The sequence below is a fragment of the Podarcis muralis genome, chromosome 5, assembly GCF_964188315.1.
Source record: "Podarcis muralis chromosome 5, rPodMur119.hap1.1, whole genome shotgun sequence".
NCBI lineage: Eukaryota > Metazoa > Chordata > Lepidosauria > Squamata > Lacertidae > Podarcis > Podarcis muralis.
This window is the reverse complement of record NC_135659.1, coordinates 62,713,523-62,740,522: the sequence shown is the minus strand read 5'-3', so window position 1 is coordinate 62,740,522 and position 27,000 is coordinate 62,713,523. Positions and strand designations below refer to the sequence as shown.

The window sequence follows — 27,000 nt, the reverse complement described above, 5'->3', positions numbered from 1 at the left end:
AACAACTCCACTGTGTTGGAATTCCTTACAGACAACCATAGTGCTTGGAGACTGATAGGTTGTGAGTGCGTAGCACACACCAGAGGAGAAATGAGTACAGAGAGAAGAAATGCCATGGTGCATCTGCAGCAGCACAACCGGATGCCTTCATCTGCCCCAGCTGCAACAAAACATGTCTCTCCTGCATTGGTCTCTACAGCCACAGCAGGCTCTGTAACTCTCCAAGGGTTTGACTTCACCCCCAAAGGCACATTCCTCCATTGTCTCCCGAGACAGACGGATGCCAACAATGAGATAGGGGAAGCTTGGCTACACTGAGAACGCTAGAAGAAATAAAATGAATAACACACACTGCTGGATCTAAGCCAGATAGCTGATGGAAGGTGACCCACGTCTACAACTCCATTCTCCAGAGTTATTGACTGTCCTCTGCCTGCATTTTTGAGCAATTGGTAGGGGAAGAAAAGCAGTAGGAATACAGCCTTAAGAAAGACGGGAAAACCAAGGGGCTTCAAAGAATGAAGCAATGCATCCCACGCCATGCGTGGGCTTCTGATTTTTTTTTTTTGTCACCCCCCTTTTTCAGAGGAAGGGAAAACTCATATCCTACAGTTCCCCCTGAATGGGAAATATAACCTGTGACATTTTAGCTGCAAAACGATTCATCTTCAGAAAATGCAGATTAAAAATAAACATTTACCTGTTTTGCTTCATTCCTGGCTGCCAAAGTTTAGAACTGGGGGAAAAAAGTGGTTGGCCGAGAGCTCTGTAATCCCGCCTTCCCCTCCTTTTGGTAACAGCTGGAATGAGGAGTTTGAAGGAGGATGCATGATTGGTTGAGAGTCAGAAGTAGGGTGGAGTGAGGAAGACAGAGGAGGAATTTACCTGTCTAGGTAAGTCAGTAGGAGGTCAAGAAGAGAACAGAGAAGGTGGTATAGCCTGTTTGGTCGTGTCATTTCATAGCAGAGTAGCTGGAATTGTTTTTATTTCCTAGTAAAGGTGAGTTAAACTCTAACTAAACTATGTTTGCTTAGGCGGAAAAGGAGTGTTCCTGGATTTAGATACAAATAGCCGACCAGATAGCTGGCTTGTCCAGTCTTGCTTATACGCTTCCCCTGTTTCGTGCTATCTTTCTTGCCGTTGTTCCTACTGAAATCTTTGGGCTCGTAAAGGATTATGGAAAGTCTCGAGTTTCCTAGTGAAGGTAATCCATGCATGTTGCAAACCTTTCCTGATAGAATTTAGGGGGAATTCTGTTGGTAGCTTAGTTGCTTTTAAAATGACTTTTAATCTGTAAATCTGTGAATGACAAATGTTTGTCTCTTTCATGGCTTCTGTTCAGGCTTTTTAACAATGAAAATATATAGTAAGAAAAGCAGCTTCCTTTCAAAAAATCTGGAAGATGCAACCAAGCATAAATGCACTCTCTCTATAATATATAATATATTATATATATTATACATTATACTCTCTCTCTCTCTCTCTATATATATATATATATAATTATCACACTTATGGGAAAATAAGCTTACTTTAAGTTTTGCAATCATTTAAATTATTTTAATAAATCTTCAGAGACTTGGATGGAAATTGTTTTTAACATGAGATGGGGGTGGAAATGTGCTCCTTATCAGTTAAATGTAGGTAAACATGCAGAACTATGCCTGCTTGGAATTTGAAACTGGAAAACTAGGATTGTGCAGCTCTGGTACTGTAAGGGTAATGATTAAAGAGTCTTTTGTGTAGGTTGAAGTGGATGGGTCTCCAGGGTCAAGGTGCTTGTGCATGTATGTTTGACACGTTCTGTCTCTTATTCTGATGTGGTTTGGCCAATGGGATGCAGAATAGCATTAGTCCATGCAGATGCATTCAAAGTAGCATTTTTTTTTTTTTTTTAGTGAACTGGCAACTCTCTTTAATTCTGTTGGTTTTTAATACATAAGAATACATGTCACCAAAGCTTATTTAAAAACAAAATCTAAATTCTTCAATGGAGTCACTGAGTTTCATTTGCAGGGTATTCTTGGGCAATGTATCAGTCAGTCAGCTAAGCTCTGTGTGCTAGATTAAAAACTGGAGCAAGCCTATACCGCCCAAGAAAATACTATAAACGAAATTAAAGTAACCTCTACTTGAGGGGACCATGAAATGATCTAACAGGGAAAAGAGATAGTAATTGACTCTTGGTATTTGTCCCGATGCATGCTAAATTCCAACAACGTGCACTGCTTCATCTGACTGATTGATTGATTGTTGTATCCACTTATATGCCAAAATCTAAACAGTTTACTACTATACTTAAAATACACAATAACATTAATTAAAATATACATTAAACAAAATGTAACAGTGCACATATAATAAATAGGTTGGTTGTAGAAAGGTTGTAGAAAGGAGGAGGGATTTGGATGAGACTTTCATTTTACACTATTAAAATCCACTTGCAGCTAAGCATCAAATGAAGGACCTGAGCTGGCGTTTAACATCACTTGTGACAATAAACCATATTTATAATGCCCCTTGGTGGAAGGACTTTACCTTCCAGATTGTAGGACCTAGTACTTAATCTTCTTATAGTTTAAAAAGCAACTAGTTATAGAGGAGACCATCTGATCTTGTAGACCCAAGTATTTTGCCTCTGTCTAAAAAGTAATCAGCAGTACTACATGTACCGAGGGCTGTTTGTTTCTAATACCTATGATATAAAATAGCAGTGGGGAACGTCTGCTCCGTGACATAATTTGGCCCACGAGAGTCCCAGTTTGGCCAGTGAGGACCTTCCCCACAAACGATGTCATAGGTGATGTCAGTGCGGGACAGATACAGCTGCAGCTACAAAGGCGCAATTGAAACTTGAAGGGATAGATGCTGACAGGGAGTCCCGCTAGGATCGGATCCAGCAGGTAGTTCCTCATTGGGAACTCCAATGGGGCTTGTCTTCTCAGTTTGCAAGAAGCAATTTGGATTCAAATCCATATTCCTACCCCCTTTAAATTGAGGTGGTAGTGGGTACAGCTGCCTCACTTATTGCTTCCCTTCTGAGAGCTGGCTGTTGCCCATTCCCTCTGCTCCCTCCACAGTGTTGGTACCCGTTTCACTACATGATGGTAAACATATGTTTTGTGGGCCCAGAGCCTACAGGGACTCCACTGTAGCTGAAGGTCAAGAATTGAAAATGCCTGCCTCCTTCAGTTGGCTCATATATGATATGTGTTGTTGATATTGTTTCACACCACCCTAATCTCCGAGTGGGGCAAGATTACAGGGATTCTAGGTGCTTACCCAGGGGTTATGTTTCCTTTTGGGAATGAGGCATAGCAGAGACTGTGGTGCCTTTATGATATATGGTTTATTTGCACATGTATACAACCTGAGCCTATCATAGCATCAACACCCAAAAGGATCTTGTTTCTCCCATATCCACAGCCTTGGATTCAAACAGACATCAAACATTGCGCTCTCTCTCTCTCTCTCTCTCTCTCTCTCTCCTCCCAGCTTGCTGCTTGAAATCTGGCCCACATCACTGCAACTCAACTCTAAACTCAATTGCCCCTTTCCTTTGTTTTCCCCTTAATGGCCCATCACCCAGGCTATCACCTCATCTAGCTGGCCTGGCTTATGTTTTAACACTTGCTGGATCAAGGGGTTACAAGGGGTTACAAGGATCTCACCTACAGCCTATTTCCTCTCCCTCAAACTCATAACAATATCAGGTATTGGGCACACCCTGGTTTCATTTCCTTAAGAATAAGTGGCAATGCAGCAAGAAAACATTTTACTGCTGTGTCCTATGTTCATAATCACTATCAGTGAACTGTGGCTTCAGGTTGTGAGTTAATATTTAATATCTCAGATTTTAGAGCTTTAACTACACCTTTGTTAGCTTCTAAAGCCTTTTGAATATCTAGGCTCTGGATTACTCAACTGTCCTTCCAGGTTCAGCTGCTTAATTGTGATGCTAGGGATCAAAATTTTTAAGTAGTAATATACAGTCTTGGGCAAGTTAGATTGTAATTTTCTTGGCTGCTTATTCAGTGCACCAAACCCTTTAATATCATATTGGACACATGTTTGTTCCTCTTAGTAACAGAAGTCAGAAGACTGCTTTTTACACATCTTCTTTTGGGATCATTGTTGATCCAATGTGATGAGAGTCTGTCTCTTCCCCCCCCCCCCCCGCCATATTTTCTTACTATGAGGCATCCTCCTAATGAAATAACTCTGCAGGACCGGCCCACCCAGGAGGCAAGGTGAGGCAATTGTTTTAGGCGACAGGATCCACAGGGGCAGCAGATCCAGATGTAGATGTTTATTTCCCCCCTTCTTCCTGATGTAGACTTTCACTCACCCATTCTTCTCTGGGGGAAGGGGTGGTGGTGCCATTTTGTAGTTCACCTCAGGTGCTAAAATGTATTGGGCCAGCTCTGTAACTCTGTATATTGCTCTTGTCATGGTTGCCTCCTTATACACTTGAAAGTAAATGGTATAATTGATGGCTAAGAAAAACTGTTTCACAAAACAACAGTGTTCATCCTGTTAAAGCAAAGGTAAGATGTATGTGTATCTGTGTCTGAGCAACTTTCCTTTTGTCCATACTGAACATTCTGCACTGATGATGGTGGCGTTGCTAAATACCTGTTAGTCACTCTCTTATCCAACTTCGTCACAAATACTGTGTACTGGAACACAAGCAGGGTACCGTATTTTTCCATCTATAAGATTCCCCCATGTATAAGACACCCCCTATTTTGGGGGACTCAGATTTAAGAAAATGGGGGGGGGGGCAGATGTATCCGTGTATAAGATGCCCCCTAATTTTTGACATTATTTTTAAGGGGGGAAAATCTAGTCTTATACACAGAAAAATACAGTAACTCGAGTGGAGAAATTGCTGTCTTTGATAGGAGGCCTTGGGATTTTGTCTTGATTTAATCTCTGTGTACAGTGCCGTGATGTGAATGAACCCTGTTGCTGGATTTTGTACAACACAAGATAGCTTATTTCCCCCAAGCAGAGTTCATAAAGGTCCTTCCTAACCTAAGGAAGATGAGATGGGAAGTGAGGCAGGGACTGCCCCCTTTCTAGATCGTTGCTTATGTATGTGGCATCAAGGGCATGGCCAAGGCTGAGGAATAATGGAAGGCATTCAGTCTCCCATGTGAAAACTGTAAATATTATGATTGGCACACGTGCACCGCAATCTTTGAGAGTTTCCTTTTTATTATATAAGATGATTCGCTGACGTGATAGCACCCTTGATCACGCTGATTTTTGCAATTTGAATGAACACACCCTGTGATGCTCTAGCGCCTTCTTACGAATGGAACTGACATGCCTGCATTTTGAAAAGAAGCTTTTCAGTGCTGCTGAGCTTTAAATACTAGTTATCCATGTTAAGAGGGAGTAGTCTTCCCATCTCTTGCTGGATGACTTTACAGAATGTGACAGGCAGAGGGGTGGAGCTGGAAACATGTATTTCTGGTTAGAAAGCTTGTGACCACATCCTCACAAGGCAGAATGGCTTCATGTACTGAATGAAACATGGGGAGGGAGTGGTGGGAAAAGATGGGTGACACTCTTGGCTTCTGCCACTGATTTTGTTGCATAGTCTTAGGCAAGTCCAGTAGCTGCTTCAACAGAAGCTGTAGGGTGCCTCTCACATAGCTTGGCTGTTGGATCATGGCTTGGATCTGTAGCTTGAAGATTCAAATCTGACCTTGCGGATCAGCCTGGAGGTTCACACACAAAGAGACTCAGTGTCTATGGACTAGGGCTTATGTCTATTTATTTTGGAAGGACAGAAGGCAGAGGGGATTGGGTGCGAGTCAAGCATCAGGGTGAAACAGGAATGCCTTCAGTGTGTAGAGTTGCCTGAGTTTGTAACACTAAACTTTTTGAGGGGGAAGCTGGGGAACATGAGGGCTGTGGCCAGGGCTGTTTGACATAAAACAATATGGGGCAGAGGGCTTCAAGGTTAACCAGAGGTGTGCTTTTCCCTTTCTGTAGGATTTGCATTAGGACCAAACTAGGATTAAAAGGCTTTAAATGTGTTTGGTGAAGGTTTGTAAATCATAGCTTTGAAGCAATTCTGATTAGGTATAATCACAGTTGGCTCTGTCGCAGCAAACTGTGAAGGAGGAGACAATATATGAGAAGAGGGAGCATACCAGCACATGGTGAATTCAAGTCTCAAGACTGTGGGGAAAATAAGACAGTATGTGACATAGAGGATGATACCATGAGGCTGTATTGAGGTTGATGTGAATATAGCCATTGTATTTCTATGGTTGTATTATTTCCTGTCCAATCAGGTCTTTGTTAGTATAAGTTAAGCTAAATGACTAGGACTGGAAAGGCATTCACTTAGCTATGAAGCACACTTGGTGGGTGATCTTATCACAGGCTAACGTCACAGGGTTGTTGTGAGGATAAAGTATAGCCAAACCACATACTCAAGCTCCCTGGAGGAAAAGCAGTATATAAGGAAGTGTTTATACACACCATAAAAGAAAAAGTCTATTAAAAAAATGAGGACATGCACTCGGAAGTGTGGGACAACAATAACTCAAAGTGAAGTTTTATGAACTGCGCAAACAAATTGGAATGAAGGCTCAATAAACAGCGGATGTTGTATCACCTTGAGGCAAACTTTGCACAAATTTCACATGAACCGATGAATGTTCTGATTTGTAAATGCCACCTGTCCATTATACCCCTACCCCCTCAGTTGCCCTTTAATATGATTTTGAAGCTTTAATACGATTTTGAAGCTTAGCTGGGGTGTAGTCAATATTGCCTTTTGTAACCGGTGTAGAATTTCCGGACATGCCCTAAATTCCACACACTGCAGTCAGCTTAATCCCCCACTAGTCCCCTATGTATCAACCTCTGTTTTAAAACAGCTGCAGTTTTCATCTGGGCCTCACATTGGTAGTTCCACCACCCTCAGAAATTTGTGTGTGGTGGCCTGGGAGAGGGCACTTTTGGTGGCCACCACAAAGTTTTGGAATTCCCTCCCCACAGAGGTGTATCTGACACATTCCTTCTGTAGTCTCCATTGTACCTTGGCCTCTGGTACGTGACCTGAGATATATATGAGATATATATTATTAGGATCCACCCAATTATTGTGACTATAATTTGTTTTTAATTGTTTTTAATATTGTATTTTTAAATTGCTGTAATCCTCCCTGGAACCTTATGGTGACAGGTGGGTAAGGAATCAGACATATGTTGTTGCTGTCAATTTTATATCAGTGGCACCAGAGCAGCTGGCCTCTTTCAGTGACCTCTCGTATATGTGTGTAGGGATGAGGGATGGGGAAGAAAGTCATTTCAGTGTATGCTTAAATGTGAATCTAGTTGGTTAGAGTGTGATGCTGATTACATCAAGGTTTCAGCTTTGATCCCCATATGGGACAAGCTGCATGTTCCTGCATTGCAGGGGGTTGGACTAGATGATCCTTGGGGTCCCTTCCAACTCTACAATCCCATAATTGTACCTAATTTATATTTCCCCAAAACAAAATGTGAACCAAAAGTCAACTTTCTTTCAAAAGATTCAGAATTTTGCATATATCATGGGGAAATGTACATGAAAACGCTCACAATAGTGAAAATAACATACAAAAATACATTCCGTTAGGTAAAATTGCTTACAAAAGTGTGCACATTGGGCAAAATGTGGAATAAAATGCTAATGAATACTTCTAAGATTTTTATTTTTTTTAATCACAGTCAGGTGTGAAAATGTGATGGACTGAACTTAACACTGGAAAAATGCAAATCTTAAACTGGCAGATTTCTCCATCCCTAGTAGGGGTGAAAGACACCTGCTTAGATTTCCTCCAACTCATCCCACACCACTCATTGTGCACTATAGCTTTAAAGCGGGAACGTGGGAAGGGGCTGTCTGGACGGGCCTTTCCTAAAAGACCCCTGTCCTACCATATGTGTGTGGCCTGTCCCTTTAAGGCGTTCTCCTTCACATAAGGAATGTGAGGTATGTGCCAGGTAGGGAAATGCACACCCTGGCCTCTGCCCTAAGTAAATAGGCAGGTTGCCCATAGAGCCTGTGACAACCTTGCATTATTTAAAGTTAATCTGTGACTCTGCAGCGTTGCTGGTTCATAGGCAGAGTCAGCATTAGCAGTAATAATAAAGGGATATGATATTGTGAAATGTCATCCTTTGCTCTCCTTGTCATTCCGAAGGAATGTGCTCCTGTGCAAAGAAAGCTGGTGCTTTAATGTAGTGCATTTCATGCATGCAGGTCTTCTGTTGTCCTGAGGCTGAACTTCTATAGGCTTGGAGAAACATAGAGCCTTTCTTTCATTACAAGGGTTACATCCGGTCATAGGGATAGATTCAACGAAATAGCTGCGCTAGTGGGAGCAATGAGCTGCACTGGTGCAACAGGGATTTCTTCCTCTCCTCCCTCCACTTGCACCTCCACCCCAGTCAACCTAGAACAGCATGTGGTGGTGGATGAAGATAGGAGGAGTGTATTCTGTCTGGCAAGCAAAATGTCTACAGTTTGGTGAAGCATTGGTCTTGGCTAATGCCTTCTCTCTTGACTGAGAGAGGTAACTCGAAACGGTCTCTTCTACCATTTAAGGCACACAAGCTAGAAACTGTGTACAGGAGGAAGTGGTCTTAAACTCCAAGATGAGAACTCATTTCAGAGGTAGCTACTGTGGGGACTTCAGCAGGGTCTTCAACAATCCAGAGTAAGATTCCGTCTCTATAGCCATATATATGTGGGCATGGGCCATTTCTGCAGGTGCTTGTTGGGGTTTGAGAACGTGCAGCAAGCCTTAACCAGCAGAGAACAGGAGGGGGATGTGCTGGAAGGGGCAGGATTTGCTAGTCTCCCTGCCCCCCCCCCCGATTACATAAAGAGAACCCCTTAAAAAGGCTTGGGATTGATCCAATTCTGAACTGAAACAGCAACAAGAGTGTACAGTGGTACCTCGGGTTACATACGCTTCAGGTTACATACGCTTCAGGTTACAGACTCTACTAACCCAGAAATAGTGCTTCAGGTTAAGAACTTTGCTTCAGGATGAGAACAGAAATCGTGCTCCGCCGATGCGGCAGCCGCGGGAGGCCCCATTAGCTAAAGTGGTGCTTCAGGTTAAGAAAATCTGCTAAAAAGCAGAAAGAGAAACTGATTTTGTCAACATGGCATTTCCAAATGGTGTTGGGATTTGTGACATCAATGGATGTGCAAGAAGTGCAATAAGAAAAACCTTACGAAAGAGCAAATTGCTTTTAATAGCTATTCTTGCTGTATGGCTCTTGTTTTGTTCCAGCTAGTCTTGTTTTTATACTTTGTTTACCTGTTAGTTTTTTAACATTGTGAGTCACTTTTTGTGAAATATGTGACATGACTTAAAAATACTTACTATGTAGTTTGAAAAAATGTTTGTTCACTGTGTATTTGGACACCTTTTAAAGATATTGTAACCACATTTTGCATAATGGTTCCTGACATCAAAGAGCAGGTTTTCGTCTGTGTTCAAGTACATTTAGATGGCATTTTGAATCAAGATGGTGGGCCAAACTGATTTTTTAACCACTGATTTCAAAACTTTTCTGATATGCTAGTTTTATATTGGTGATCACTTTAGTGGTTAATGTGGACATGGGCCAACTTCTGCATGTGCATGCTTGTTTGTTGTCATCTACACATGAGTGCTTTCAAAACCTCTTACTATTTTCTGTCTGCACTAGTAGGTGGCGTTTGATTGGATGTATTCACTATATTGTCTTGGTGTTCCCTGCCCTCATATTGTACTTCCTAACTCATCATAGCTTCTGGAAACCTGAGGTCCATTGTGGGCATGTATGCAGGTATTTACTTACCCATGCACACACTTCAAAAATTTCTGAAATACAAGTTTTCTAGTGTGCCAAATTTGTACAAAAGGCACTATTTTTTTACTGTATGTGTTGCTCCAAGCCAGGAAACCTGAAGTCTGTTGTGGATATTTGCACAGATATTTGTTACCTATGCATGTGCATGTTTTAATTTTTTATATACGGGCTTTCTGATGTACCAGATGTGCACAAAACAGTGAATGCCGCCGCCGCCCCTCCAATAATGTGTGTGGCTCCATGTCAAGCAAGGATTTGGAGACAGTGGCATGAAAGACGGTCACTTCCTTGCCTTTATTTCCTTTCCCACTTCTTGTAACTGAAAGGACAAGTTTTATTTTTATTTTTAATACAGCTGTTTCAAGCAAAAGCACTTCTGGCCAAAATAGCTGGGTTGTTTTGTTTTTTTTAAAATACTGTTAAAATGTGAATGTGCCTTCAGCAGCTTTTCTTTGGGCAGATGGAAACAAAATGGAAGTAGGAAGTGTGGCAGGCAGCACCCAGTGAAATGTCACCAGTCATGTAAAACAACCTGCCCACACAATGCACTTCATTGGATCAACAGTCTGGTCACATACTATTTTATCTTGTATTTTCTTCCTTTACTGGATTATCCATGGATTAGGAAAATTCAAATTTAGTGGGAAAAGGTGTGGGCTGCCATTTGGATAAGGAGGCGTCATATAGACAATGCAAAAAGAATAATAATTAGAGACAAAATGAGCTGCAAATCCACATTAACCACTGGTGTGGACCAATCCTTAGAATTCCCAAGCAATTCTGGGCACAAGGTTGCTAGTAATAAATAATAATTTTGCCCAGAGTATTTATTTTTATTTATTCCTGAAAGGTAGGGTGTGTGAGTGAGAGCTATGCATAGACAGAAGTGGGTTTAAAATGGCTGCAACTTTTATCAGTTGTGCGCAAAACATTTTGCCTTGATTTTTTTTAAAAAAACATTATGTTAAAAACATTTTGCCTTGATTTTTTTTAAGAAAACATTATGTTAAAAGTACAGTGTACAGGAATTTTAACTTGCTGCAGTTGTAAGGTGTTTAATTTTGTTTGCTTTATTTGCTGATTCTTTTTGTATTTTTGTATTAGTATTGTTTATTTTGATTGGCTGCCCTTCAGCAACAGGTCCCAGAACAGGTTACAACAATTTAAAAGTTGGTGTTAAAAAAGTTAACATAGGTCACTGTCACAGCGATAGGGTAGGTCCTAAAAACACACCTCAGATGTCAAAAGCCAAGGCAAAGATTATTACTGTATATGAATAAAGAACAGCCCAGCGATGTCAAGCAGACCAGTAGTGATTGTTTGTGGGGTGTGGAAAAGCAGAGCAGGGTAACAACTGCAATATCACATATATTTTTCCTCAGTAGAAAGGAAGCCTCATTTATTTCAAGGGAGTTACTTCTAAGTAACATATACTGAACCAAGCCCATTTTGTTTTATTCTATAAAGGCAGCGCACTGAGTGAATGAAATAATGTGGGCATGAGGAAAGTGCTTTAACAAACACACCCCAGTATCCTCTTCTTCTTAGCTTCTGATGTTTCCTGCTGCTCTAGGAGGGGCCCCTCTTGAGTCCCAGGCTTGGGCATCAATATTTCTTCCTCCAGTTGCTTAGCAACAGTGATGAAGTGTCCTTAGCAGCAGTGCTGCCTGCTGAGTCACATTTTCTGCTCTAATTTTCTTCATAAATGTCTGATTGACATACTTACGCTACTAAAAAAGGATGAAGGGGGGGTTGGCCACCCACAAACTCCTACCCCTTCTACCTGTTTGTTGGTGGCCCTGAGGACACTACTTCCAATAATTGATTGATTATTATAGCAATGTATCATGGTGAAGGGAAAGTACCACTAAGTCAAGTGTATTGACTTTATTGGATCCCAAGGCTTGCGAATTTGGGCATTGCTTTATATCTTGTTGTGAGCTGCCATGTGCGTAAAAGCAGCAAGGTATAAATGAGTTGGAATCCTTGAAAAATGATATTCATATGCAGTGACTGGCAGGATTTCTGCAGCAGTAATCTGTTTTTGAGTATGTTCTGAAGTTGTGATGTTTATGGCTTCTTCTTTTGTTTCCTCTCCAGAGTTCTTCAGTCATACTTACTGCTCTCTTGCCTGACTAGTGATATGCCTAAAAAGGATTTGTGGATAGGGACAGCTGACCCAGAACCCAGAGCAATTGTTCACAGTGCAGGCAGTTGTGACAGTATGATCAGCAACGACTCCAGCTTGTCCGGAAAGGTATATTAATTTAATTCAATTTATTTTTCTGTTCCACATAATTTCAAAACCTTCAGACTGGTCTATAGCCCTAAATAAAATATCCAACTGCTAAAACATTTAAGAAATATAAAAGATAAAGCACCATCTTAACCTTGGGCTAAAGTTTTCAACTAATTTTTTTTTAACAATCGGAATTACTTGCAAGCTAGGGCTTTGTATTGTAGGGATGGGGAACCTGTAGTTGCACTACAACTACCATAATCTCTGAGATGCTGAATTAGGCTGATGGGAGTTGGAGTACAAAAGATGGAGGGGGCCACAGGTTCCCCATTCCTGATAAACAGGGATAAGCATCTTGTTTGGGGCAACTAATTTTTGAGGCAAGTGTTTGACTTGATTGTCACTTAGGTCACTTCCTTGTGTGCTGTTTCTAGGCAGGGATCTGTGCTTTCATTCTCAGTGACTGAGTCCTTTTCTATTTCCCCCAGCACTTTCTCTGTGAAAACCTGTTCTTTACCGCTGAATCGAAGCAAACGGCAATCCACAGAAAACCCAAATTGCCATTTGTTTCAATGTAGCATAAATAGCGGGTTTTCCTTGGGAAAGCAGCAGGGGAAAAAAATTAAAGCGCTCGGACACAGAGTTTGCAAGCATGAACATGTACTGTACCTAGAAAGCACGGTGTGGATGAGCTCTTGGTATTAAATTATTTGAGTTATGGTCATGAATGTCTGAACTTGCCCTTAGGATGTGAGGCTTCTCCAAGCACCTCTGTGTAGGAATTTTCCTCAGTCAACCTGCTGAGAATCTTAAAATTCGAATGACAACTGAATGGCGGTACTTCCACTAGAAATGTTTTGGAGCTGCTGTTGTTGCAGTTTCCCAATGCTTAGTCCATTGAAGAATAATAATAATGCCATATTGAAGAGATGGTGATGGGGAGTGCACTGTGGTGAGCCTTAGCCAAGTTTGTGCAAATGCAAACTTCTGTGATATGTTTCACTAAAGTTTAACACAGCTTCACTCCAAGTTTAGCACTGTCATTCTGTAACCTGTGAGGTGGAGTGGATTTGTCCAGTGAGTGCATGGGTATCTTTATCATCTGCTCACAGTGTCTGCATCATGGACTCATGATGAGACCAGGAAAACTATTTCCTGTCTGACTTGAAGCTTACTAGATATTTGCTAACTGTAATTTGTAGAGATTTACTAACCACAAATTACCATAGCTGTCAACATTTCCTTTTTTTAAAGGAAAATTCCCTTATTCTGAATAGGATTCCTCGCAAGAAAAGGGAAAAGTTGACAGCTATGCAAATTACAGTTCTGAATTGAACTTCCATTCCTTCTGTTGCACACTAGAAGTGAACTTGTGCATTTAATTAATAACGATGAGCAGGGTAGTTCAATTATTGTGGGGCCTCTACCTTGTCATCGTAATAAACCTGTACCTTGCAAAAACTCCCACATGGCCTCATCCTAGAAGAAGCAAGGGAAGCCTAATATGTGGCCAATACCACAGCACTCCAACTCTTCCTATGTCAGCCTTTTATCTTATTACCATTTGGGTATATCAGTTGGGACATTGACATTAACTAATTGACAGTTTGGAACTCTGCTTGGAATATCTATGCTTTAAAATTACAGAAAGCAAACAAATCCTGTGAATCTTGGAATCTGGTGGTTGTAATTTATGCCTTCATTTTGGCCATTGGGCCATTGAACCAAATATCTTGTGGCCACGTTCAGTCTTTCTGTCTGAAGTCTTTGAGAATGGGAGTGGAGGTTGCAGAAAATTAATGGTCTATTTTGACAAAAAATTAATAATAATAATAATAATAATAATAATAATAATAATAATATATTATTTATACCCCACCGATCTGGCTGGGTTTCCCCAGCCACTCTGTGCAGGTTCCAACAAAATGTTAAAATACAATAGTCCTTCACATATTAAAAGCTTCCCTAAACAGGGCTGCTGTCATATGTCTTCTAAAAGTCTGGTACAGTAGTTGTTTATCTCTTTGACATCTGATGGGAGGGCGTTCCACAGGGTGGGTGCCAGTACCAAGAAGGCCCTCTGCCTGGTTCCCTGTAACTTGGCTTCTCACAGTGAGGGAACCGCCAGAAGGCCCTCAGCGCTGGATCTCAGTGTCTGGGCTGAACGATGAGAGTTGAGGCCCTCCTTCAGGTTTTCTGGACTGAGGCCATTTAGAGCTTTAAAGGTCAGCACCAACACTTTGAATTGTGCCCAGAAACATACTGGGAGACAATGTAGGTCTTTCGGCAGGAAAACAAAAAAGGGAGAACAATAATGGTGGTGTTGACCTTGGTTATAAAGATTAGGTAGTGCTCCTTTGTAGGCTGTACTGACAGACCAAATTCTTGCAAATTCACTGCAATAATTAAGTCTTTATGGAAGGTAATAAATCTGAGTTGAGGATAATTCTTTTTGAGTTTTTATGTCTCCGTGTTCATGTTGCTCAGGGTGTTTTTGTTTTTTTGTTTTGAAGAGTGACAGTGGCTATGACTATCTATCAGTGGCGGAGAAAGAATGTCTTATGTTCCTTGAAGAAACACTAGACTCTCTGGATACTGAAGGAGACAGCGGAGTTTCTACTGATGAGGCAGAGACAGCTGAGTCTTCTAAGCATCCACGGACGTGGCCTATGAGAGATGTTCCTAAAGGTAAGCTGAGTTCTCTCTGAAGCATCATTCCTGGCTCAGTTTTGGTGGTTGTGAGGAAACAAAGAACAGAACTAGTTTCAGAACTGTAGAGTTCCGTGTGGAAAAAGTGTTTCACATGCATGTTCTATTAAGAGCAGAAAATTTAGGGGTAGATCTAGTTGCTTGGATGCTAAAAAGCACACATTCATTTTAGCTCCTTTGAACAACTAAAAGCAGCCATAATGAGCTTGAGTTATCTCTTTAGATTGGTAACTTAAAGTATTATGGTTCAAGGCAATGCACTTATGCTGTGGAAAAACCAAAGACATTTCCTAACCTCTAAATCTAGTTCCAGTTTGGTTACAAACACACATCCCCACCATAGAAACAAACAGAGAGACAGACAGACAGAAATATTCTCTGTTACTCCTTGAGCCTGTCTCTGTCGCTGCTTTTAATCTAATAAATACCATGTGTGGGATTTGTTAAAATATCACTTTGATACAATTAGTATTTTGTTTTTAATTCATCCTTTTGTGGTAAGGCAAATAATTTAAGGACTTGGGTTTGCTCTTCTCCTCTTTCTCTTTGTGGAGGTTTTGTGATAGTAAGATTGTTAAGAACAATACTTACTTCTCCTTCTTTTGTTTCTTTTTATCCCCACTCCCAATATTGTAGAGCTGGATCATGAAAATCTAGGAAAGCGCAACAAAATTGAACCAAAGAGCAAAAAATGTCTTTCTGGCTCTGTTCCTGTTGTCACCCCAAATCCAGGTCACCATATCTTTCCAAGGAACATCAGCGTAAAAAGTGCTCCCAAGGATTCCCTTGCTGAAGCAACAGGGTCTAATGTTGCTGATTCTCTGAAATGCCAGACTTCTTGGGGGTCTCCTAAGCACGAGCCAGTGGACATACCAAATGACAAGCCTAAAATGAGCTCCCAGTTAAGGCCATCTAACTTGGAATCTATAGTCATCCCACCCCCTGAACCTTTCCAGGACCAGCGGAGGAGTCATCCCAGAAGTGGGCAAGAGCCAAGTGGGACACCTCACTATGAAAATAAGAGGAATGTTGATGTAGTGGAAGGATATGGGGCTGCAGCTACCCAGACGGAACTTTCACTAGATAAGTTGGGGGTAGCAATTGGGAAAGAAGCCATTCTGAAACCTCTCTCTCCTAAAAGTAGCAAGAAGATTTCTGAACAAATTACTGCTGCTCAAGAAAATTATCAAAAACCTACACTGGAAGAACCTGCCCTAGATCCCAACTTCAAGCAAGGTCCTCCCACTGCCCCCAAACCCAGGAAACTGCCACCCAATATTATCCTTAAAACCAGCAAAGGTAATGCTGTGCAGCTCAATGTGGATCCCAGTCACAAGATAAAGGTTCTGGCTCCATCAAACGGCAGGCCCAGAGCTGCAACTGGTGACTTTTCCATGGAAAAAGTTCATTCGATCCAAAATGAACAGGGGAGAGCCAGGAGAGAAGCTCTTAAGAAACTGGGTCTCCCACTAGATCAAGAAAAAGATCCCGATGATCATGTGATCAAAACTACACCTTACTCAATTCCAAGAGAAACTCCCAGGACAAGCAGCAGGGAGAATGTAAATATGGATAATGTCACCTCTGATAAGAAATCTGATGAACAGCACAACCAGGTTGGTGGGAAAGAAATCTACCCAGTGGATAACAACCTTGCAGCTGTCAAGCAAGTCAATGTCAAATCCAAAACACTGGAGCGTTCAGGTGTCGGTTTGAGCAGTTGCATCTCTTCTGGGAGCGAGGACCAGAATATTAAGAACAGTAGTTCACTTGGCAAAATGTCGTTTTTTGACAAGATCACTCCAAACTTCCTACGCAGTAGCCGGCCACGCCCAGCTTCCCTTGGCACAGGGAAAGACTTTGTTGATCTGAAGGAAAACAAAATGCATAATGCTGAGTTGGAGAAAAGCGACAAACGACGATCTTATCCACTTCAGCCCCCCTCTAAGCTGCCCAGGCAACCGTGTGTCAGTGTAAAGATCACCCCTAAGGGGGCCACAGAGGAGCATAGAAAGGAGGCTTTGAAAAAACTTGGTCTATTGAAGGAGTAAGCCAAATCATTTGATTAGTACAAAAACTGTGTGTTCAGTTGTGGATAATGAGTATACTTGCTTGCTCCCTCCGCTTCTTCAGCTAAAATGGGAGGAATTGCAGCATAGGATGAAGGTCTTGTCTAGTCTGTAGACATTCTTGATGGATTAACCAGCACTGGCTTCAGCTGTCTGCACAAGAACTAGTACTTCTGTAGAGGAGGATTAATTCTGCCATTTACATCTGCCACCACCTTTATAGGATCTTAGGGTGTTGTATATAGTGTATAAAAGTATGATTATGTAGGTATGTATGAATGTATGACTATGTAATAAGTATGTGGTTAACTGGAAGGGGGAACTCTCAAGGATCTAAGTTGTAATTACTATGCCAAACTATGAACTCATAGGCCTTGTAACAAGACGACAGCCATATGGCTAGAAATCTTTGGTTAAGATTGAGTTGCAATAATGTTTTTTGGTTCATTTTTAAAACTCTGGGCCTGATAATCTGCTGCACACAGTGTAGCTGGTGGAATCAGGAGGCCTGTTTGTATCCACTGAGATGACGCATGCGCTAGATATTTAATAAACTGGCAAGAATGCATCGGATATGAATCTTAAGTGTCAAGTTCATGAATGATAAGTACTTGCCAATTCACCTCCAACATGTCTTCAAAATGGCTGGCTAGAATTTGATTAAAAGCAAATGAATACTAGAACTAGAATTGATCTGGTTGATGGTAGTTTGTTGTACCTGCTTATGTGAACAAATTACTGTTGTATGCTCATTGAAAATCATGCAGTATTCTAGAATGAAAATTGCATTAAAAATTGAAAAATAAACTATTTTATATGGAGGAAACTTTGGGTTTTCTTTGGTTAGTAAAACATGTTAAAATAGTAAAGTGGAGTAGGGAGAACTGGTCTGTGGGAAACACAAAATTTAACCATAACCTTGAAAGTAAGCATAGTTGCATAGTACAGTGGTGCCTCGCAAGACGAAATTAATCCGTTCCGCGAGTCTCTTCGTCTTGCGGTTTTTTCGTCTTGTGAAGCACGGCTATTAGCGGCTTAGCGGCTATTAGCGGCTTAGCGGCTTTAAGAAAAAGGAAACAAACTCGCAAGAACTTGCAATACATTTCGTCTTGCGAAGCAAGCCCATAGGGAAATTTGTCTTGCGGAATGACTCAAAAAACGGAAAACCCTTTCGTCTAGCGAGTTTTTCGTCTTGCAAGGCATTCGTCTTGCGGGGCACCACTGTATTTGGCAGCTCAGCAGGTCTCCAAACTATAGGGGAAGGATGGATTTTTGGCTTTGAACCAGCTGAACTGTAGTATTTATGTGGTGGTGGGGAACACATCAAAAGAGCTTGGGAGCTGATCATCCACTATGATTAAAAAAGTATTCTTTTGTAAAAGCCAAGTGCTATTGTGCAACAGTTCTGTTTATATTTTCCTTCCCTCTCTCACACTTTCCCATCTCAGGAGTTGAATACCATAAGAAATTAGAGAGAAAATGTACTGTATCTTACGGTAAAGGGACCCCTGACCATTAGGTCCAGTCGTGACCGACTCTGGGGTTGCGTGCTCATCTCGCTCTATAGGCCGAGGGAGCGGGTGTTTGTCCGCAGACAGCTTCCAGGTCATGTGGCCAGCATGACTAAGCCGCTTCTGGTGAACCGCCATTTACCTTCCCACTGGAGCGGTCCCTATTTATCTACTTGCACTTTGACGTGCTTTCGAATTGCTAGGTTGGCAGGAGGTACTGTATCTTAGTTCAACACTAAACGTTGTAACACAATTCTTTTTTAATTATTAGAAACTCTCATCCAGATATTACTGAGTGCACACAAAACACCTAACCCATTCATTTTGTTGGTATGTTGTTGTTCTAGATCAGGGTTTGTCAACCTGGTCCTTACCACCCACTAGTGAGCATTTCAGGTTTCTAGGTGGGTGGTAGGGGGTTTTATGGCACAAGCTCAATCCTCCTTCCATCGATCAATGTTGGGCGGTAAGGAAATTTTACTATCAAGAAAGATGCATTAGTGGGCAGTAGGCATAAAAAGGTTTACTATCCCTGTTCTAGATGAAGTTGCATGAAGAAACTAACAGCATACTTGTATTCTAAAAGTTATTCTGTGGCTAACTGATTTAAAGTCTGATCTGTAGCTTGGCTTTATTTTACTGCCACCTGCTACCAGCTCTGCCCCAGGATTTTGAACTGTAGAACCAGAGACTCCATGAACAGATTTCTACTCTCCTACATTTGTTAAATTGGTGATGCTACAAGACTATAGGCATTAGCAGCCTCCTCAAAGCCAATTCGCATCACTTTGCAGCAGAGAACCACATTTATGTCCAGCTCAATATACCTCTGAACTGCAAGTTGGCAGGACCTCACTCAACCAACTGTGAATAAATACAAAGACATGTGAAGAAAGTAAAATGACTAGTCTGAACATATGACGAAGTCAACTTGTTAAAATCACTTCAAAAATATGGGTGAAATGTTTTTATAACTGACTCATGGGGGATGGGGTTAGAGGCAATTCCTGACAGGAACTTGCCAGGGGCATTCTCCTATCTACCCTAAATATGCTTCAAATCTACATTTTAGCACTCAGTCCTAATAGTATCCCAAATGTCAACTCAAAATTGCTTGTGTTCCCAGGATACTAATTTAACTTATGTCAATTTTAATGGTTGGGTGAACTTTTGTATTGGACTTTGATGCCTTCCTGTTGTTGTTTTTAAAGTGCAAATTTTCTCATGCCAATTTGTTTCTGACATTAGAGGAAATAAAAATCCATTTTAGAGTGGAACTTTGGGTGTGGCTCCTGTTAAATAACTGACACCAAAATCCTTAACTAAACATATAGAAAGAAGTCTTGTTGATTTTGAAAATGCAACTAATTCCTGCTTACATAACATTTTTTTTTGGCTTGGAGTGTAAGCTGGAACTTTTGTTTCACTTGGCCTTCTATAAATTTTGCAGTTGCACTTAACCAGAACTGATATTTGCTATTATATTGGCAAAACCATTCAGACATTCCCAACCTGCCCCCTGCCCCACTTTACGACAGGCTGGAAGGGTTTTTGAATTGAATAGATGTATCCCTCTGCTCAGCTGAGCTGGCCTCTTGCCATCTGCTATAGATGGAGTGGTCCAGAAAGACCTCCAGCATCCACCTCCCCCTTAGGTCGACTGAATGTGCAAGTGGGTGGGAGGCTCACAAGCAGAAAGCCCCGAAATGGGGTTCTGAGGGCAGGGAGAGGCAGGACCAAGACACCTTTGTATCTCTTACAATCCTGAGTAGTCTCACTGCCATCACCCAGTGGCATTGGGCCTGCTCCAGACCTGATCTCTGCACCTGCCTGCAGCTGGCACAGGGATCAGATCCAATTGCCCTCTCCCCTTCCCCAGCTCCTGCAATGGCCAATTTCAGCAGCTGGGTTAAAGATGTGGCGGTGGCTCTCCACAGCCATGCCAGCAGTGGGTGACGTTTTTGATTGTGCCCTGACTTTGGAAGTTTCTTCATCACATTTGTGTGCTAATAAAAGAACTATGTTTATAATGGCCTAATTCAAAATCATGTATGCAAGTTGCCACATATCCTTTGTACAAGACTGGTAGTGGCTTGCTGGTGTTTACAATGCTAATTTAAACCATTTATTGTTATGGTTCCAGTAAAGTATATTCTAGCTCTTACATATGCATGTAGTTCTGCCATTAAACTGCCTTAAGTAACTTTAAAAATACTACGACACTAGAGCTGATTAGAAATTGCAGATCATCTTTAATAATCATATTGGAAATGTCATAGTTGAAAATAAATAGCAGATGAACTTGCAAAGGTAAATGAATGTTAATCAAAATCAGACGATTAATCAGTGGCATACAGACATGTATGCAATTGGACCATAGGAAGCTGCCTTGTTTGCAATCAACCCTTAGGGCCTTCTAGCTCAGTATGGCCTACAGGAATTCCCCAGGTTTTCGGGTGGGGATCTTTCATAGCCCTAACAGGAAATGTGCACTGGTCCCTGCCAAATTGGAAGTATCTCTAAAATGCATCAGTTATGCCTGCTCCATACACACATTTCCCTGCTATAGTAGCCTCTTAAGCTGTGAGCGGTGCTGCCCCTAGTTTAAGAGATTGCAGGGGAGATGAGACAAGTAATATGTGGGTAGATACCCGGTAGCTGATTCTATTCACAGACATGCAAATCTCTAAAGTGAATCTGGTGATGAAGTTTGGGAAAGTTATTTGTGTGTAGTTTCTTTCTCTTCCACATGAATGCCATACTTTCGTATTTAGTGGTGGAAAAGGCAGATGGAGAATGATGGATCAGCTTTGCAAGCAGCGACAGCTCCTTAATCCTGGAGTTTGTATCCTGACAGGCCTATGCATGTGGCCTTCTACTACAAGGGATCTATTTAATGTGGCAGGCTTTGTTCTTGGCACAGCTGTGATGTTATGCAACACATGCCTAGTACAAGGCCACTGGAAAGTATGTACCATGCTCAGGGTTCAGGCTGTGCCTAAAAGTTCTGAACCCAATATTTAACAGTCCGTAGAGGCTTGAGTCTCATTCATTTTAAATACTGTATGCAAGTCAAATCAAAATTTCAACAAGCCTGGAACTGGTGAGATTTTAAAAGCAGGTTCTTTAGGTTTTATGCAGTTTTGCATTTTAGTATGTTGATTGACCTTATTTGCTTTGATTACTGTAATGCTTTAAATGTTTGTTTATGATAAACCCATTCCGACATTGCCATTTCACACAATGCAGTCAGTACTGGTTCAAAGTTCAAGTTCACAAATTGCAACAACGTAGGATGTGCAATATGTTTTTCATTCTTTTTTGTCTTTAACCTTTATGGTTTTATATTGCAAACCACCGTGGCATATTTTTATGATACAGCGGTATATAAATATTTTTTGTAAATAAATAACTTATTCCAACCCCCCTGGGTTGGATTAAGCTTTTAGAGGCCCTGTGCGCTGCAAAGATTATGGTGCCACTCATATGTTATTAAAAATAAAACAATACTAAACTCTAAAATAAAACAGTATGGAAGTCAAACAAAATTCTGGCCACTCCCATGATGTGCTTTTTTTTGGGGGGGGGGATATCAAATGTCAAATTCTTTAGAATTCCTCCACCTTTTTTGTGGCGCTAAGCATGTTCTTAGCCTGCCTATTGGATGAGCCAGCGCTGCAGCCATCCTTAGAGTGTATTTTAATTATCACCCTCCTACCGCCACCCACAAATCTTCAGTCTATGAGGAGATGGGGGATTGTTAGGACTGTGGGGAATAAACATTTCTTAACTTAAGCAGCAAGTAACAATGACAAAATGAAAAGGAACTGCAGAGGGAGAAAAACTGTTTATATGTGCACTTTTTGTTCCCATGTAGTATGTAGTATGTAGTAGCGGGTGGCGCTGTGGGTAAAAGCCTCAGCGCCTAGGGCTTGCCGATCGAAAGTTCGGCGGTTCGAATCCCCGCGGCAGGGTGCGCTCCCGTTGTTCGGTCCCAGCGCCTGCCAACCTAGCAGTTCGAAAGCACTCCCGGGTGCAAGTAGATAAATAGGGACCGCTTACTAGCGGGAAAGTAAACAGCGTTTCCGTGTGCGGCTCTGGCTCGCCAGAGCAGCGATGTCACGCTGGCCACGTGACCCGGAAAGTGTCTCCGGACAGCGCTGGCCCCTGGCCTCTTGAGTGAGATGGGCGCACAACCCTAGAGTCTGTCAAGACTGGCCCGTACGGGCAGGGGTACCTTTACCTTTACCTTTAGTATGCACATTTGCCCAGTTTGCAGATCTTCCTTCAGGTCTATAATTCTCTTGGAAGAATATTACAAAATATTTTGACTTCTGAGAAAATGGGGAAATGCAATTCTTCACCCATTTAGTTTATTTGTTGATACTGATGTGAGGGGTTCAGCCTGATAATTGTGAACAAGTAGTCAGTAAGATTACAAAAGAATATTTATGTCTAGTGTATTAATATCTGGATTTGTTGTTACTTTGTTTCATGAATGGACAATTTGCCTGCAGGGATTTGATCTCAGACAGGTGCTCTGCAGGTGGCAGGTGTGAGAAATAGCCAGTATTTGGAGTTGGAACTTCGACAGAAAAACTGACAAAAGCAAGTTTCCAACTGGAATTAGTTGGAAAATACAGTTCCCGTGTGGAGTTCTTACCAAACTATACTTATTCCTCCCCCCACCCCAAGATGTAGTGAAGACACACAAACCTATCCACCTTATCAAAAGCAGTTCTGTACCATTTTCTGACCATGTGTATATACAGTTAGGAATAAAATAAAATAAAATATTGTATTTTATATACTCCCTGTTGAAGTTGCTTTTGGGAATTATGCGATATTCAACAGCATATTTTGAAAACAAGGGGTCCCACAGAGCTTTGCCTTGTTATTCCTAGTTTCAAATAGATTTAGGTGCACCTTGGGGCCATCCTTATAATTAGGCAGAGTGAGGCAATCTCCTCAGGTTACAGGTACTGGGGAGGGGGCAGCAGCCTCCCAAGCCTTTCCTCCTGAGCTCTTTGGATTCCCCCTTTCTGTTGGGAATCACAGCTGTGTGTGTCACACAGCCTGTCATGCACACCTTAAACTAGCAGGGGCAACTCGTGTAGTGGAGGCTGCTATTCCACTGCCAGTGTTGAAGTAAGATTCAGCCACCGAACCAGTGAGGAGCTGTACATGGAGGGGGGGAATGGCAAGGGATTTCGTCATTTGCTTCAGGCAGCCAAATATCTTGGATAGGCAGCCCTGGTGTAACAGATTTTCTGTGAATTGTGGTGTGTGTGTGTGTGTGTGTGTGTGTGTGTGTGTGTGTGTTATCCTTAAAGCTTACCATAAACTTTTTTGCTTAATATATATTACTTTGTTTTCACAAACAGATTTATGCCAGCACATTTATCTGACATCCTCAGGATATCATTCCTGGGGTTTTCCTTTTGTTTGTTCTGTATTTCTCTCCAACAATATTCACTATCTATGTTCTGCCTTTCCAGTGGATGCTCAAGGAAGCTAACAAGGATTAAATGCTTTGTTTATTTTAAGGATGCATTCTCTAGTTCATATCACAGCTCAGCTGAACACAATGGATGCCTTGTGCTTCACAGAGCGCTGCAGCTGCATAGAGCTCATATAATTGGACACCCTTAATTCGCTTGCCAGACAGAGCAGAGGTGATCATTATTTTGGGAAGATGGCTGGAGAACAAAATCAGGAAGCCACCAATAATAAGAGAAAGGAATGAGTATTTTTTAAGCCCAATGCATGTTAGAATTCTTCTTCAGGGATGCTCCTAAACAATCAATTTCAACTGGTATATGCACAATTTGTAAAATGCTTTGCAATCTCTGTTTTGTTCCCCCTTTGATTATGCGCATTTAGGTTCTGGATGCAAGGGACACGGGTGGCGCTGTGGGTTAAAGCCTCAGTGCCTAGGACTTGCCAATCGAAAGGTCGGCGGTTCGAATCCCCGCGGCGGGGTGCGCTCCCGTCGTTCGGTCCCAGCGCCTGCCAACCTAGCAGTTCGAAAGCACCTTCGGGTGCAAGTAGATAAATAGGGACCGCTTACCAGCGGGAAGGTAAATGGCGTTCCGTGTGCTGCGCTGGCTCGCCAGATGCAGCTTGTCACGCTGGCCACGTGACCCGGAAGTGTCTCCGGACAGCGCTGGCCCCCGGTCTCTTGAGTGAGATGGGCGCACAACCCTAGAGTCTGGCAAGACTGGCCCGTACGGGCAGGGGTACCTTTACCTTTACCTTAGGTTCTGGATGTAAGCTACATCTGGGGGTGCATTTTTCAAAGTTCTTTTCTCCCCCCAAAATAGCTTCTGTATTTAGATTTTAAAGGGGTTTGTTTGAATAAAATTTGAGAACACACCACCATACATCAAAGGGTTAGGCCTTGTAAGAACATATTTATATTGGGAATAAGGTGTGTAGGCAGGTTGGCTCTGGGGGAAGTTACTCCCATTTGCTGGAGTAATATTTTTGAAATGAGCTGGCTTGATTTACAATTTGAAGTCTCCTCCCTTGTAAAGAGGAATTCATCCACCAACACACTTTATGGGCTGGGCTGGGCTAGGCTGAGCTCAGCTTTAACCTGGTGCACATGTCTTATTTTACCTCACAACACTGGCCTGCACAACCTTGTCATGTGGGTGGACAGAATTCCTGAACATTCATGTACCTACTGATTCTTCAGTCTGAACCCTTGAAATTCTTCACATAGGTGCTGTCAGGTTGTTAGGCTGGACTGCAGATACCGAAAACAAACTCACCTTTGCCCACACACAAACTTGTTTAGACACCTCTTTGTGTTTTGGAACTTGCATTGTTGTGACAAAAGCCAGCATCATAGTTGGTTCTAGGCAGCTATAATTAATAGTGAGGGTTTATTATCTCAGTAAGTTTGCATATTGTTACTCCCACTTCTTCCCGCTTTTCAAATTACAAAAGTATGTAAAGGAATGTGGCATTTATTTAAATTCCACCTTTCTTTTGTGGAACTCAGACTGTGTTTTAGTCTCACAACAGCTTTATGAGGGCCAGGCTAAGAGAATGTGACTTAATGGATGCACAGGTATTTGAATGTGAATTTTCCTATTGCTTGGAAAGTTCATTTTAAAATGAAACTGTGCGTGTGTGTGTGCATGCGCGCGCACACGCACACACACTTTTATTTCTATGCTGCCTTTCCATAGTTCAAAACATGCTCAAGGGGATTCTGCTGCCTGAGGCAGTCGCCTCACCTGGCCTGGGTGGGCCAGCTCTGACAACACTATGCAAATAAGCTGCTAATGTGTACATAGTCTTAGACTTGTACAAAGTAGCACTGCCACTTCTTTGTCTGTCAAGCTTCTATGTCTTTCACAGTGCATGGCAAAATATGTTTTTCCCTTCACTTCACCTCCATACTTGAACAGCTGTCAAAGGCACAGGAACTATTGCCAGGGGGGAAATAGCAACCCTAAGGTATATGTGGGGGAGAGATCAGAGAAGACATGTCACGACTAGCCTCTCCCTTTATTTCAAGATTGGAGGTGATGGCTAGATTTTCTGCTGGTTTACATAGCTATTTATACATCACACACATCTATATGTCCATTTCCTGGAATAATAAAATTCAGTCTTCAAGGAACCCCATAAAGAAAAAGTGTAACGGCGTATGCATGAATGCACGGAACTAGAAACATATACACACCTTGGTTTAAAGTCCAAATATTTATTATTTGTAATCAGTCTGAAAAGAAGTGTTGATGGCGGAGTTAGCTAATACATACTCCTTTTTTGGAAGATTGACTATGTTTAGTATACAGAACAAATATGACAGGAACTGTGAACTAGAAATGTCAATTATTTTTGGAACAAAAAAAATTCCTTCCAGTAGCACCTTAAAGACCAACTAAGTTAGTTCTTGGTATGAGCTTTCGTGTGCATGCACACTTCTTCAGATACACTTCAGATACAGAATTATTTTTGGGCAACCCCAAGGCCCCTGTCTCCCTTTTTATGGTTCTTTGTCTTCAGACTTGTTCTGCACATTTCCCTGAAGAAACCTGCTCTTTACCACTTAATTGGAGCAATCATCAATCAGGGTTTCAGAGGAGTGATGTTTGCTCCAATTCAGTGGACTTTCCTGGGGGAAATGCCGGACAAACAGAAAACTGCTCAGACTTGTGCCTGGAAAGCATAGGGCAGTTGAAAAAAACAAACTGGTCCATTCAAATATCAATAAAAGACTTTTCTGGCTCATCCATCAACTATATCGAGGGAACCTCATGCAAGTGAGACTGGGCCTTCAAGGCACCCTCTCACAGGTAATTCCAGTTAACAGAGGTGTCAAACAAGGATGTATACTGGCACCCTTCCTATTTAATTGCTATATAAATAATCTCATCCTTGATATGGCATCCCCACCCCTTCTCGCCCCCACCCTTGGGAAGAATAAAGTGCCAATTCTATTCTACGCCGATGATTTAGTTTTGTTATCTCAGAATAAAAAAAGGACTTAGAAGAATGCTGGTCAAATTTGGACAGCTGTGTTAAAAAGAGCACCTAAAAATTAACTACGATAAAATCAAGGTCACTCAGACCT

At 41.7% G+C, this 27,000-nt stretch overlaps 1 protein-coding gene across 2 annotated transcripts; it reads left to right on the top strand.

Moving 5' to 3' along the window:
• The first annotated feature begins 901 nt into the window (after positions 1-901).
• Positions 902-17,722, top strand: C5H1orf116 (chromosome 5 C1orf116 homolog). 2 transcript variants are annotated; one of them, XM_028734389.2, is made up of 4 exons: positions 902-999; positions 11,980-12,136; positions 14,632-14,806; positions 15,464-17,722. In XM_028734389.2, the coding sequence occupies exons 2-4, from the start codon at positions 12,023-12,025 to the stop codon at positions 16,876-16,878; spliced, it is 1,704 nt and encodes a 567-aa protein (XP_028590222.2). In that variant the 5' UTR covers positions 902-999; positions 11,980-12,022; the 3' UTR covers positions 16,879-17,722. The 2 variants fall into 2 exon arrangements, with proteins under 2 accessions (XP_028590222.2, XP_028590223.2); XM_028734390.2 differs by lacking the exon at positions 902-999 and adding an exon at positions 1,054-1,204.
• The last annotated feature ends 9,278 nt before the right edge of the window (positions 17,723-27,000 follow it).

Bases quoted from the DNA above. Each gene is read 5' to 3' on its own strand.
- C5H1orf116 (XM_028734389.2), top strand. From the start codon at position 12,023: ATGCCTAAAAAGGATTTGTGGATAGGGACAGCTGACCCAGAACCCAGA. The intron at 12,137-14,631 runs GTATATTAATTT...TTTGTTTTGAAG, and splicing joins ACTCCAGCTTGTCCGGAAAG to AGTGACAGTGGCTATGACTA. The intron at 14,807-15,463 runs GTAAGCTGAGTT...CCAATATTGTAG, and splicing joins TATGAGAGATGTTCCTAAAG to AGCTGGATCATGAAAATCTA.